Source organism: Arachis stenosperma, chromosome 6, assembly GCF_014773155.1.
Source record: "Arachis stenosperma cultivar V10309 chromosome 6, arast.V10309.gnm1.PFL2, whole genome shotgun sequence".
NCBI lineage: Eukaryota > Viridiplantae > Streptophyta > Magnoliopsida > Fabales > Fabaceae > Arachis > Arachis stenosperma.
The window spans coordinates 137,356,282-137,370,604 of NC_080382.1; the positions used below are offsets into that span (position 1 = coordinate 137,356,282).

The 14,323-nt window shown below is 32.9% G+C and overlaps 2 protein-coding genes across 2 annotated transcripts; both read left to right on the top strand.

The window, feature by feature from the left end:
• Positions 1-392: 392 nt before the first annotated feature.
• LOC130934755 (secreted RxLR effector protein 161-like) lies at positions 393-824 on the top strand. Its single transcript, XM_057864293.1, has one exon. The coding sequence runs from the start codon at positions 393-395 to the stop codon at positions 822-824; it is 432 nt and encodes a 143-aa protein (XP_057720276.1).
• Positions 825-12,149: 11,325 nt separating this feature from the next.
• Positions 12,150-14,117, top strand: LOC130935811 (BURP domain protein RD22-like). Its single transcript, XM_057865714.1, has 2 exons — positions 12,150-12,300; positions 12,930-14,117. Exons 1-2 carry the CDS (start codon positions 12,150-12,152, stop codon positions 13,763-13,765), a joined length of 987 nt encoding a protein of 328 aa, XP_057721697.1. The 3' UTR covers positions 13,766-14,117.
• Positions 14,118-14,323: the final 206 nt, after the last annotated feature.

A 14,323-nucleotide genomic window follows, 5' to 3' on the forward strand; every position in this document is an offset into this window, starting at 1 on the left:
GGTCGCGACTAGTGGCTATTTACTTATGTTATATATATATCTATCTGTTATCTATCTCTTAATCTCCTTTATGCCTTGTCCGTATATCGCTTTCGGCTTCACGGTTTATCTTTTAGTTGTCGAAACGTGAGTGATACGTCTTCGCGATTTTATTTATACTCTTTTCAGGCTTCTCGATTAATACTCTTTCCGAAATTACCTATATTTATATATTAAAAATCCACCTGAGACTTGTACCACCGTAGTATCATTGACTTATGACTCGAGCATAAGGATTTGAATATTAGGGTGTTACACAAACTCCTAGTGGAATTTTTGTACACCAAGGTAAATATGCCAAGGAGTTAGTAAAGAAATTTGGTTTAGAAAATTCCAAACCAATGAGTACTCCGATGCATCCAAATTCTAAACTTGAAAAGGATGATAATGGAAAAGATGTTGATGAAACAAGGTATAGAGGAATGATAGGATCTCTCATGTTTCTAACATCCTCTAGACTGGACATTGTTCAAAGTGTGGGTGTGTGTTCTAGATTTCAATCTCACCCAAGAGAATTACATCTTTCACCTGTGAAAAGGATCATTAGATACATCAAAGGCACAGCTGATTTTGGTCTTTGGTATTCTAAAACTGACGAATTCTGTATAGTTGGGTATTGTGATGCAAAATTTGTTGGGGATCATGTTGATAGGAGAAGTACTTCTGGAATGTGTTACTTTCTTGGACAATTCCTGAATGTAAGGTCAAGCAAGAAGCAAGCTACTGTTGCTTTATCAACGGCTGAGACCGAATATATCTCAACTTCTTCCTATTGTTCTCAATGAATATGGTTTAAAACACAACTTGATGATTACAAATTGTAAATCAATAGTATCCCTCTGTTTTGTGATAATTTGAGTGCCATAAATATCTGTAAAAATCCTATTTTGCACTTAAAAACTAAGCACATTGAAGTTAGATTTCATTCAATAAGAGAATATTTGTAAAAGGATACAATTGATATTTAATTTGTAAAATTTGAGGATCAATTGGCAACTATTTTTACTAAACCTCTATGTGAAGATAGATTCTATAAATTGAGAATTGCTTAAGGGATTGTTAATTCTGAATTCTTGAACCAAAAATTATTAACAAATTTTCTGGTTGCTTTTGTCTCTTATTTCGCAAGAAGATAAAACTGGGCAGATGCTGACTTTCTCTAGATTTTATGAAGTTCAGACAATGAGTTAAGAATAACTATGAATCTGAACGTGAACCAAATCCAAGGCAGCCTTGTATGTTTCTGTTCTTGCTGAGTTTGGCCGATGTATAGCTCGTCCGTTGATGAATGTCTTCAAGCTTCTCGTTGGGATGAGTTATACGTCGGTAAGGAGAGAACAAGGAGGGTGGGTACCTGCAAAAGACACTCCAATGCTCAAGTCAGTAAGTGTTTAAGAGGTATAAGAATAATTCTATAAATATAGAATGTAAGACATGAAATAGAAATTATCATGTGTTGTGTGTAATAATTCTATGAATATAGAATGTAAGACATGATATAGAACTTATCATGTTACCCCCTGAGATTAGATATAGAAGATTCCTTTTATAGGCATAGAATTGATGAATGATATTCATGTTACGACCATTTGGTCATTAAGATTGAAATGATGGTCATTAAGTCGGTAATGAAGGTGTCAGTTACAAGCAAAGAATGAATGATAATTAACGCCGAGTTATAACTCATAATGCACAATAAAGACCGAGTTATAAGGTGACGGATCATAGCCCCCAAGCTTTGTCTGCCGATCATATGATCCAGGCTAAGCTTAGACAATAAAATAATTTATAACTCGGTTAAAAGATAACTGAATAATGATATAGTGAGCCCCCAAGCTTAGTCGGGTTATTATATCGGCACTTATTCAAAAAATAATTGAGTGATAAGAGTCATTCAATCAAGATTGTTGCGTGGGGGATACTTTTCCGCTTAAGAACAATTTTAGCATTTGATTGTATGTGAACTGAAAAGTTCAGATATGGATATCTATTGACGGAATCGATTGTATAATCCGAGGATATAATGGTTAATTGTCTTGGGAATTTTTCCGGCCCACAACAGCTTATTGATGAATTTCTCGCTCAAAGCAATTAGTTATTTGAATATTTATAATTTATAGCGAAGGTCTGACATGAATAAGTTAAATTGAGAAAATGAATATATACAAAATCGTAACGTATATTGAATAATATATATTGTAAAAGTAAAAGAGTTCAAAGTAGAAAAATATACCTTGAAAGTTGATAGTTATAGAGAAGAATATGACATATATGAATGTCATACATGTCAAATGTGAATATCTGAATTTTGGTTTATAGGACATGCTTTAATTTGATAATAAAGCAATAAGATAACAGTCATATAATAATATAATAAATTTTGTTTAGCTATGAGGTATATTTCTCGTGCAAAAGTAACAAATTTGCATGTTTGTAACTATTTTTTGTTTAATAACTTTCTGCATTAAACAAATAGTAAAATAAAATTTAATAGCATAAAATGAATAGTGTAGCAGTTATATACATTTAATATTTGATGGAATCCAATTTTAAGATTTGAACTCATCATTATCGTCATTTAATTGTATAAATGAAATCATTAAACAATAAAAATATAATACATAATGAAATAAAAATGCAATTGACATGGTTGTTTATATGCAATTATTGTATAGAACATATATTGAGATTTGAATATAACTAATAAATCAGTAAATATTAGTTACACAAAATATAAATGCAAAATTATGTTGAATAAAATATATAATTTTACTTGTGTAAATAGAGAACTTTGAAAAAGTAAGCAAAATTGATAAATGAGTTTGTGCTCAAATTGATTGAAAATCGAGTTTGTTCTCGGATTGATTGAAAGTCGAGTTTGTTCTCGGATTGGTTTATTGATCGATTATGATATGTGAAATATTATGATACGTAAAAATAAAATAATTTGAATGTATAAAGTACATACTTTATGAAAAGTTACGATAGATTATATTTTGATAAGAGGTATTAAATAAAATCTTAAAAAAAGATTGTTAAGATTGGTTTAAAAATTTGAATTTTATGAACCTAAGGGGAGTGGGAATTATTTTACTCGTCCCCACAGACGGCACCAATTGTTCTTGCTGAGTTTGGCCGGTGTATAGCTCGTTCGTCGATAAATGTCTTCAAGCTTCTCGTTGGGATGAGTTATACGTCGGTAAGGAGAGAACAAGGAGGGTGGGTACCTGCAAAAGACACTCTGACGCTCAAGTCAGTAAGTGTTTAAGAGGTATAAGAATAATTCTATGAATATAGAATGTAAGACATGAAATAGAAATTATCACGTGTTGTGTGTAATAATTCTATGAATATAGAATGTAAGACATGATATAGAACTTATCATGTTACCCCCTGAGATTAGATATAGAAGATTCCTTTTATAGGCATAGAATTGATGAATGATATTCATGTTACGACCGTTTGGTCATTAAGATTGAAATGATGGTCATTAAGTCGGTAATGAAGGTGTCAGTTACAAACAAAGAATGAATGATAATTAACGCCGAGTTATAACTCATAATGCACAATAAAGACCGAGTTATAAGGTGACGAATCATAGCCCCCAAGCTTTGTCTGCCGATCATATGATCCAGGCTAAGCTTAGACAATAAAATAATTTATAACTCGGTTAAAAGATAACTGAATAATGATATAGTGAGCCCCCAAGCTTAGTCGGGTTATTATATCGGCACTTATTCAAAAAATAATTGAGTGATAAGAGTCATTCAATCAAGATTGTTGCGTGGGGGATACTTTTTCGCTTAAGAACAATTTTAGCATTTGATTGTATGTGAACTGAAAAGTTCAGAGATGGATATCTATTGACGGAATCGATTGTATAATCCGAGGATATAATGGTTAATTGTCTTGGGAATTTTTCCGGCCCACAACAGCTTATTGATGAATTTCTCGCTCAAAGCAATTAGTTATTTGAATATTTATAATTTATAGCGAAGGTCTGACATGAATAAGATAATTGAGAAAATGAATATATACAAAATCGCAATGTATATTGAATAATATATATTGTAAAAGTAAAAGAGTTCAAAGTAGAAAAATATACCTTGAAAGTTGATAGTTATAGAGAAGAATATGACATATATGAATGTCATACATGTCAAATGTGAATATCTGAATTTTGTTTTATAGGACATACTTTAATTTGATAATAAAGCAATAAGATAACAGTAATATAATAATATAATAAATTTTGTTTAGCTATGAGGTATATTCCTTGTGCAAAAGTAACAAATTTGCATGTTTGTAACTATTTTTTGTTTAATAACTTTCTGCATTAAACAAATAGTAAAATAAAATTTAATAGCATAAAATGAATAGTGTAGCAGTTATATACATTTAATATTTGATGGAATTCAATTTTAAGATTTGAACTCATCATTATCGTCATTTAATTGTATAAATGAAATCATTAAACAATAAAAATATAATACATAATGAAATAAAAATGCAATTGACATGGTTGTTTATATGCAATTATTGTATAGAACATATATTGAGATTTGAATATAACTAATAAATCAGTAAATATTAGTTACATAAATATAAATGCAAAAGTATTTTGAATAAAATATATAATTTTACTTGTGTAAATAGAGAACTTTGAAAAAGTAAGCAAAATTGATAAATGAGTTTGTGCTCAAATTGATTGAAAATCGAGTTTGTTCTCGGATTGATTGAAAGTCGAGTTTGTTCTCGGATTGGTTTATTGATCGATTATGATATGTGAAATATTATGATACGTAAAAATAAAACAATTTGAATGTATAAAGTACATACTTTATGAAAAGTTACGATAGATTATATTTTGATAAGAGGTATTAAATAAAATCTTAAAAAAAGATTGTTAAGATTGGTTCAAAAATTTGAATTTTATGAACCTAAGGGGAGTGGGAATTATTTTACTCGTCCCCGCAGACGGCGCCAATTGTTCTTGCTGAGTTTGGCTGGTGTATAGCTCGTCCGTCGATGAATGTCTTCAAGCTTCTCGTTGGGATGAGTTATACGTCGGTAAGGAGAGAACAAGGGGGTGGGTACCTACAAAAGACACTCCGACGCTCAAGTCAGTAAGTGTTTAAGAGGTATAAGAATAATTCTATGAATATAGAATGTAAGACATGAAATAAAAATTATCACGTGTTGTGTGTAATAATTCTATGAATATAGAATGTAAGACATGATATAGAACTTATCATGTTACCCCCTGAGATTAGATATAGAAGATTCCTTTTATAGGCATAGAATGATAAATGATATTCATGTTATGACCGTTTGGTCATTAAGATTGAAATGATGGTCATTAAGTCGGTAATGAAGGTGTTAGTTACAAGCAAAGAATGAATGATAATTAACGCCGAGTTATAACTCATAATGCACAATAAAGACCGAGTTATAAGGTGACGGATCAGTTTCCTTAACACCACCACTAGGACCAAAAGAAAATTACTTTGCTTTATGAAGTAGGTCTCTTGCTTGTTTTGATCATAAACATAAAAAGATGAGTATTTTATTTTAAGTCAAATCCGGCAGTTACTTTTCAATATCCTTTTGATTAGTCACTTCCAAACTGCATGCATTGATTTTAAAATTCAAAATTTCTTGAATTCTGTTTTATTAAATTGGTTTGAGTTTTCTAGAAAGTTTTGTGCATTTAAGGCAATTTTCAATCAAGAAAACTTCTCATCTTCCCATTACTCCACTACTTCCATATTCTCTTTCCATTTTCCATCCTTTATTTCCTTCATGATGAGAAAGAAAGTGGCAATGTGTAGAGGAGTAGGAACTCTTCATCCTCCTCGTAACCCTCCTCTTTCCAGGCCTCAATCTTACTCTCACATTCATATCCACTCACACTCCTCTCAACCACCCGCTTCTATGGCAAGAACCAAAACTACTTATCCTAGACCATCATCTACACCACAGAAGACTAGTTCTTCAAGGGCTAAAGCGATAAAGAGAAAAAAAGCCCATGACTGACGAGGAACACCCGCCATCTCCTCTTCTTCGCTCATCCTCTCATCCTCCTGGACATTCTACTCCATCAAGTCGACTAACCAAAGGTACTAAAAGAGATTCTCTTCTATCTGTGAAAGAACCCTCTAATTTGGAATCTATTGATTACAAATCTCATTTTGGAAACCGTTCCATTCACATTATGACCTTCTTCGATTCTCTTCATGCATGGACTTTGAGCTTCATAAATCTGTAATCTCAAAATGTCCTCTTTGTTCATCTTATGTTGCTGATATGGATGCTCTGGCAGATAAGGGTCTGGATTTCAAAGAAAATTTTTAATTTTTAAATTGAAAAATTATTTTTAAAATCAGAAAAATTGTTTATTCCGACTTGGTCAGAAAATTTTATGCTAATATGTTGTATTATGATGGAGATATTCATTCATATATTAAGGACCATCAAATTATTTTAAACAAAAAATTCCTTACTGATGCCCTCGATTATTATGATACTGGAGTAAATGCCTATGTATCTGGAAAATGGGATGATAATCTTGGCATATCACAGAAGGAAGCACTGGCCAACATATGTGAAAGTTTTTCATTCATAGACAAAATGATCCCTACTCACAGAACATTAGGTCCTGTAAGAGCTCAACTTCACCGCCTAATAACCCACATAATCCTGCCTCAAAGTGGATCCTACCAAAGAGTCACCATCTGTGACATCTTGGTCCTTTATACTGTCCTCAATCTTACTCCAATCTCCTTTGCATATCTCATGATGCGTCACATGCTTGACTGTGTAAAAAGTGATAAAAATATCTCACTCCCATATAGAATATTTTTAACCTGCGTTTTTTGAGCATTTTTCTGTTGATATAATCAATGAACTCGAGAAAAATAAAATTTCATCATTTAAGGGTCGTGGTGCAGTGAAGCAAACAAAAGGAAAAAGCTCTAAGGCCACTAAGGATCATGTCATGGAAGAAACTGAAGATGAAAGCCTCCCTCCTCATTCGGTTGCAAGTACTTTCAGCTCACACAAATACCTGATTAATGAAATTGTTAAAGATGTACTTCAAGAATTTGTTAACATGACTAAACAAATGGTAAATTCTAGCCAACAATCTCGGAGACTTGCACTTCAAAATGAGAAATCATTGCAAAAGTCTCAAAATAGAGTTGAAGTACTTTTAAAGTACCTTGATTCATTGGATGAGGATCAAGTATTGTCTAAGCAAGAGGAAGAAAACTTGGGAACTGAGGATGAGTACTCTGATGCTTAGTATATATCTCCTGCTTCTTCTGGAAGTTTATTATTTAGTTGTTATTTCTTATTTCTGAACTCTCTTTCAATGGCACACTATTTTGCTGTTTTCTAAAAACTATTTTGGATACTGTCTATTTTGGGACAACTGTAATAGAACTAGACTATTAACTCTGTTATTAACATGTTTGCTCAGTTTGTTATTCGGGTTTGCTTGTTAGACTGATCTTTATGCAGGTTCATCCCTCCTTGATAACAAAAGGGAGAGAAAGAAAAATAAAATAAAAATGGCCGCCTCTGTTAAAAAAGGTTGTCTCTATTTTGAACTTGTGATAAAATTGTTTGGAACTTGAGAGTTGATTGATGAAGCTGCTAATTTGATTTGTTTGATTTGTTCTTGTATTTTAAATCTACAACTTGATACTTATTGATATATTTGGATTAGCTCTGATTTATGCTTATTTCAACGTTGGTTGATGATAGTTTGGATAAAAGTCTTGTAAATCATTGAATGTTTGACATATTTTCTGTGAATAGCTTGTTGGTATCAGGTTATAAAATGCAAACATTCAGGGGGAGCTTGAAGATCAAAGGAAAGGGAGAGCTTCATGACAAAGAAAACATCAAAGGGAAGTCTCTAAAACTTCTTTCATTTCCTTTCAATTCAATTTAATAATATTTGTCATCAAGAAAAAAATTGTTGAGTTTAGTAAACTAAACTATGATTAAGATGATGACTAAACATGATTAGGTTATTGTTAAATTGTTTGTTTGATATATTTTGCTTAGTGTGCAGAAAAGTGATTTGATCAAATTGACCCAAGAAGAATGAAATGGCCCATTAAGCATGAAAAACAAGCTTACACACACACGCACGCACACACACACTCTCTGGCCGAATACCAAGCTCAGCTTTATCAAACCATTTATTCCAAAATCCAAAGTTTGAACGCCTGAACTATGAGAAAGGAAGAAAAACAAGTTAACCCAAACCAAGCCCAATTCGGTGATCCATAATCAAAACTCACACTTCACTAACTAGGTATTCAAAATTCAATTTAGTTGAATCCTTTCACTTCACATCCACCGAACCAAAACTCTCTCTTCTCTCTCTTCTCCTTCTTTCACATCACATCATACTCTGCACCAAGGAGAAAGAAAAAGGAAAATATCTAGAGTTAGGGCAAAAACAAGAACAAAGCTAGCTTCTATTTTTCAAGCAAGAAGAGAAAGTAAAAGGGCTACAAACAGAGGACGATCTCAACCTACAAAGGATCACAAAAAGGTGAATTCCTTAGTTGTGCTTCACCAAGAAATCGTGAAGAAATCCTCGGAGTCCCAAGAACTGTTCAAGAAACTATGTCCCAAGCACTGTTCAAGAAACTATAAAGATAGTGAAGTCAAAGGTGTTCAGTGGTTCATCAACGGCCAAGAAACAAACTTGGGGCCAAAGCAAAGATCAACAGCCCAAATTCAAGATTCTTGAAGGAAAAGGTTGAGAGAGAAATGTATGGTCGCATGTTACTGCTTCTGTTCTTTCTTACCTCTAAGAATGCCGCTGATGATTCTGAATGTTGGAGAAGAAGACAAACCAAGTGCTGATGATGGTTCAAACCCTGGAAGTTTCACTCCTCTATAATAGGGGTGAACGGCCAAGGATTGAGCAAGAGAGAAAGAGCACTAGTTTCGATCCTCATAGCTCACTGAGTTGTTCATGTTCTTCTCTTTCTTGGTTTTTATTTTGTAATTCTTTTTCTCAATTTAGTCTGTCTGAGTTTCATTGGTAAAATACAAACATGGTGAGGTTTATAAGACAAAGCCAATGAGTGAAAAAAGGCAGTGAGCTAGACTTGGAGAAAAAGCCTAAGTTATTTCAGAAATCCTTTGTAAGTGTTTCTATTGTGTCATGATCCTGAGTGAATTTTCTTGCAAGTTGGGTTAGCACTTTGCAGTTAAAATTTAGGGTAAGTCCTAGTCAAGTTCAGGTTGGGTTAGAATCTAGACATGTCCCAAATAGGATTGGAGTAAATCCTAGGAAGAATTGGTGTTTGTAATCTGTTGAAAAGATAGTGAAATTCCATCATTGTTGTGATGGAGACTGGATGTAGGCTACATTGCACTGGATAACCGAATCAGGATACATATGTGTGTCATTCTCTACTCTCTTCTTTATTACTGGTTCTGCAACATAGGAGACAAAAATAAAGTATCTCCTGATTTCTCTACTAAGCAACGTTTCACCATAACAATTCTTACAAGCAACTCTGTTCTGGCTCCTATCGTGTAAGGAGACAAAATCAAATTATCTCCTGTATTCTCTCTACAGAAAGCATAATTACCAGCAAAGTTAAAAGAAGGCCAAAAAATTTAACCCCCCTTCTCTTAACCACTAATAACCATCAATCTTGAATTCTCCTTCCAGGGATAAAGCTAGACTGGTGAATAACTATTCTCTCATTGAGGTGCAACTTGACCCTTTCCACCAAAATCTTGGTAATCACTTTATAGCTTACCTTGCATAGAGCTATAGGTCTGAATTGCTTGATAAGTTCAAGGCTATTGAGTTTTAGAACCAGAGCTATGAGTAAACCAATAAGACTAGGGTCCCTCCAACAGTTCCTTATAAACTCGCCAACTTTCCCTTTCATCACCTCTCAGTTGATCTTGTAGATGAAGGTTGGGAAACCATCGCTTTCAGGTGCTTTGAAGGATCCTATGTTGTTGATCTCATTCTTTATGTCCAAATCTGTAGGTATAGCTATTAAGGCCTGCAATCCGAAACACTAAAATCAGTACTGTTTATATGTAAACTTTCTATAGGTATAATACTTACATGCTCTTGGTAGAGATTTTGGAAGTGGTCAATGATGTGTGTCTTTAGCTTTTCCTCATCTTCAATCCAGTTTCCGTCTTCATTTATCAGTTTTCAGATTTTATTTTTTCCTTTTCGAATAATAGTCTTAGTGTGATAGTATCTGGTGTTCCTATCTCCTTCAGCTATCCACTTCTATCTTGATTTTTGCATCCAGAAAGTATCTTCTTTGTCAAGGATATCATTCAGTTCCTTGTTGAGGTTATGTTCCAGCTCTTTCAAGAAAAGGTTGTTACCATAAGAGTAGTTTCTTTGAATGCCGACAATTCTATTTAGAATTCTACGCTTTGCTTGAAAAATGTTGCCAAATGTGTCTTTATTCCACTTTAGAAGATCCACCTTAAGAGTGTTAAAAGAGTTTAGCAGAAAAATTTTCTTTTTTCAACTTGCCTTAACACAATCTGTAAAGTCCGAGCGAAGAACTCACATAGTCTCAAATCTAAAAGGCCTATCTTAATAACTACTGTTCACTTTGTAATTCTTGATTAGGAGAGGGTGGTGATTTGAATTAATCTTTTGGAAGAATTTCTATAACTAACTTTTGTTTTTGTTATTTTTTATAGTTATGGCCTGACAAGCAAGTTTTTTTTTTTTTGGGTCAGGAACAACCAAGTTTAGTTTGACTTGTAAGTTGTAAGTGAGGCCCAATATGTGAGTTACAGATTACTTTAGCAGCACTACTATTTTTTGGAAACTTTTTTTCCTCTCTCTCTTTTTTTCCTTTTTTTTTTTTAAACATAAGACCATCCAATTTTTTTATTTTATGATATTGAAAAAACTCAGAATTCTTTTATTTTTTGAATAAAAAATATGGTATTTACACAAATATGCAAAATTTGAACAATTTACCATTATACACGTTATTAGGAATATATATATATATATATATATATATATATATATATATTAAAAATTAATTATTACATCAGTTAGTCGTATAAAATATAGTTAGAATAATACAAAATAAAGATTAAAAGTATATGAAGGAAATTTGGCTGAAATATTTCGCGAAATATGTTACACTACTTTCTTATCATATTGTCATGTATTCAAATACCATGAATAACCTCAATATATAACAGTAATATCGTACAAAAGATTCATTAATGCTGTAGCAACAAAATCTTAGTTTAAAAATGTTATTTATACATAAAAATTAGTCACTAAAATTAGCCATTAATATATTTATATATAAATATATGTACGGTTTAATTTATTTTCAATGTGTATCTATATTTTAATATGTATTTTATACTGGTGGCTGATTTTGGTAATTGATTTTAATGTACATGTGACATAATTCTTCTTAGTTTCATACCACAAGCACCCAAAAACCTTCAATGTCCAATGCCTTCCCCGGGTTCATTCCAATATGCTGTTCCAGGGTTGCCTCCTATTAAAACAAGAAGAAAAATAGGACAAGTAGATCCTAAAAGAACTAATTTGTGTTCTCCAATCTTACTAAAAGATGAACTTGAATAAATTTTCTTTGAGAGGTTTTAACGAATAATTGTCAATAAATGCCCAATATATTTATCATTAGACAATCTTTTTATTTTATTTTAGTCCCTTTTTTCTACTTGCCTGGCTGGCGGTGGCGAACTTAAATCATTTCAATAATTATTTGAAAAAAACATGATTATAAATAAACATTCCTAGTTTGTTTTAGCCATATACTCTACCAAACTAGACATGTATTTCAGCTTTGAAATAGAAGCAATAATTGTGTCTCATAATAGCATTGCAACAAAATTGGCGGAGACAGGGGCAGTTGAATGAATAGAAGTTACGTGTATGAGTTAGTTGATAAAATTAGTGGTCATTTGTTACGTTTCAAGCAACCCAATTGAGAATCCATTTCACTATATATACAAATGCTGCAACACACATTGTTCTCCACACCTTCGATCTTCTCAACTTTGATAACTACTTGATAAATTAGCTCTCCAATATCATGGGATTTCATCTCTTTCCCATTATTACATTTCTCATGGCTTCACTAGTGGCAACTAATAATGCTGAATTGTCTCCTCAAATTTATTGGAAGTCCTTGCTCCCAGAAACTCCAATGCCAAAGGCAATCACCAGTCTGCTACACCCTACAGGTCATATTGTACTTCAGAATTCGGATGGTGCCTTGTTCATTTTTCTTATGCTGAATATCATCACTTTTAATTGCTAATTTTAAATCTTTATCAACAAAATCGTCATCAATTAATTGGGAATGACAGATAAAAAGATTAAAAAAAAAACAACACTACTTTACTATATTACTTCATTTTCTTTTCCTAGAAGTTTATATCTTAAAATGTCATTGTAGTACATTTGTTACATAGGCTGAGATTTTGAGATGAAAACATGAAATGCTACTACCTCTAGTAGGCAACTCGTATTATACAACAATTTGTCCCATTAGATAAGTTAAAATCATGTTATATAACATAAATTCAACAAATCAAAAAAATAATTCAAATTGTTAATCATTGAGTTCAAGTTGCCTTTTGTTAAAAATATCAGGTTACTATTTTAGTGATGTAACGTAGGTATAAATATCGAGTATTAAAATTTCTGTAAATAAATATCTTAACAAAAATATCTAACCACATACAAGACTTGAAAAACTATAAGTTAATAATTAAAAATTAAATTATTATCTTAGTATTAATTTCACACGAACAAAATCTGCAATTAAGCTTAAAAAAATACTTGAGCTGACATTGACCAAATTTGAAAGGTTTGCTGAATGAGAAATTCACCTCAGTGGATTACGAAGGAGATGGCACCGACGTCAACGTTGGCGGAGGAAACGGAGGAGTCTCCGTGGGAGCTGGGAAAAGAGGAAAGCCAGTACACGTCGGCGTAGGGTACTCTCCATTTGACTATGTATATGCAGCTACAGAGACACAGTTACATCACGATCCCAACGTCGCGCTTTTCTTCTTAGAAGAGACCTTGCATCATGGATCACAGATGAACCTGCACTTCACCAAACCTTCCAATCTACCATCCTTCATTCCTCGCCGACTCGCAGATTCCATTCCCTTCGCGTCAACCAAGGCGAAGGAAATATTCAAGAAATTATCCATCAAACCAGATTCGGACGATGCCAAAAGCATGATAAATACAATAGTCAGTTGCGAAAAGCCTGCGATCTCTGGAGAGGAAAAGCAATGCGTGAATTCTTTGGAGTCCATGGTTGATTTCTGCGTTTCCAAGATTGGGAAAAATGTTGCGGCGGTTTCTACCGAAGTGAGCAAAGAAAGCGTTTTACAAAAGTATACGGTTACCAAAGGAGTGAAGAAACTTGGAGAAAAGGAGGGAGTTGTGTGCCATTTACAGAATTACCCTTACGCGGTATTTTATTGTCATGAAACAGAGACCATTGAAACTTATTATGTGCCTTTGGAGGGTGCTGACGGGAGCAGAGTTAAAGCAATAGCCGTGTGCCATACTGACACATTGGGATGGAACCCAAAGCACTTGGCCTTCCAAGTTCTGAAAGTTGAGCCTGGAACTCTTCCAATTTGTCACTTTCTTCCTGAGGACCATGTTGTTTGGGTTCCAAAGTAAAAAGAAACTCATGGATACTATTTGTGAAGTCGTTTAATAACTACTTAGTTTCATAATTGAACTGAAAGAACTGTTCTACTTCTAATTCTTTTCTTTTCTTAGTTTGTTGAACACTTCACTTTCTCTGTACATTGCAAAATCAATGTCTAGGTACAGAGGAAAAAAATGGACAATTAATTAAGAATGGAGGAAGTGATAGTAACATTCTGCTCCGGTTCATTTTACTGTTTTATTAATTCTGTATTTGCTTATGATGAATTGTGATGTACTATATATATATATATATCGAAGACTTTTCATTCGCATGAAAATCTTGTATTTTGATTTGGGATTGCAGTGGTTGTATAGTGTACACTATCTTTTTTTAGGCAAATCACGTTAAAGAGTAAACTAGCAAATTAAATTCTATAAAGATGCCACTGCCTATTTTAGTTAATGCGACCAAAGTGCATCAGGCAGCAGCACGAGTCTTCGGAAAAAGTTATAACAAACATGAAAAGTTGAATGAAAGTCAACACAGGATTTCTTAAATTCTTCCATGACGTTTGTGCTCTTTGT

What these genes read in the sequence shown, in the direction of transcription:
- LOC130934755 (XM_057864293.1), top strand. Translation starts at nt 393, where the DNA reads ATGCATCCAAATTCTAAACTTGAAAAGGATGATAATGGAAAAGATGTT.
- LOC130935811 (XM_057865714.1), top strand. Translation starts at nt 12,150, where the DNA reads ATGGGATTTCATCTCTTTCCCATTATTACATTTCTCATGGCTTCACTA. An exon ending in CAGTCTGCTACACCCTACAG is followed by an intron (nt 12,301 to 12,929) that starts GTCATATTGTAC and finishes CAAATTTGAAAG; the next exon opens with GTTTGCTGAATGAGAAATTC.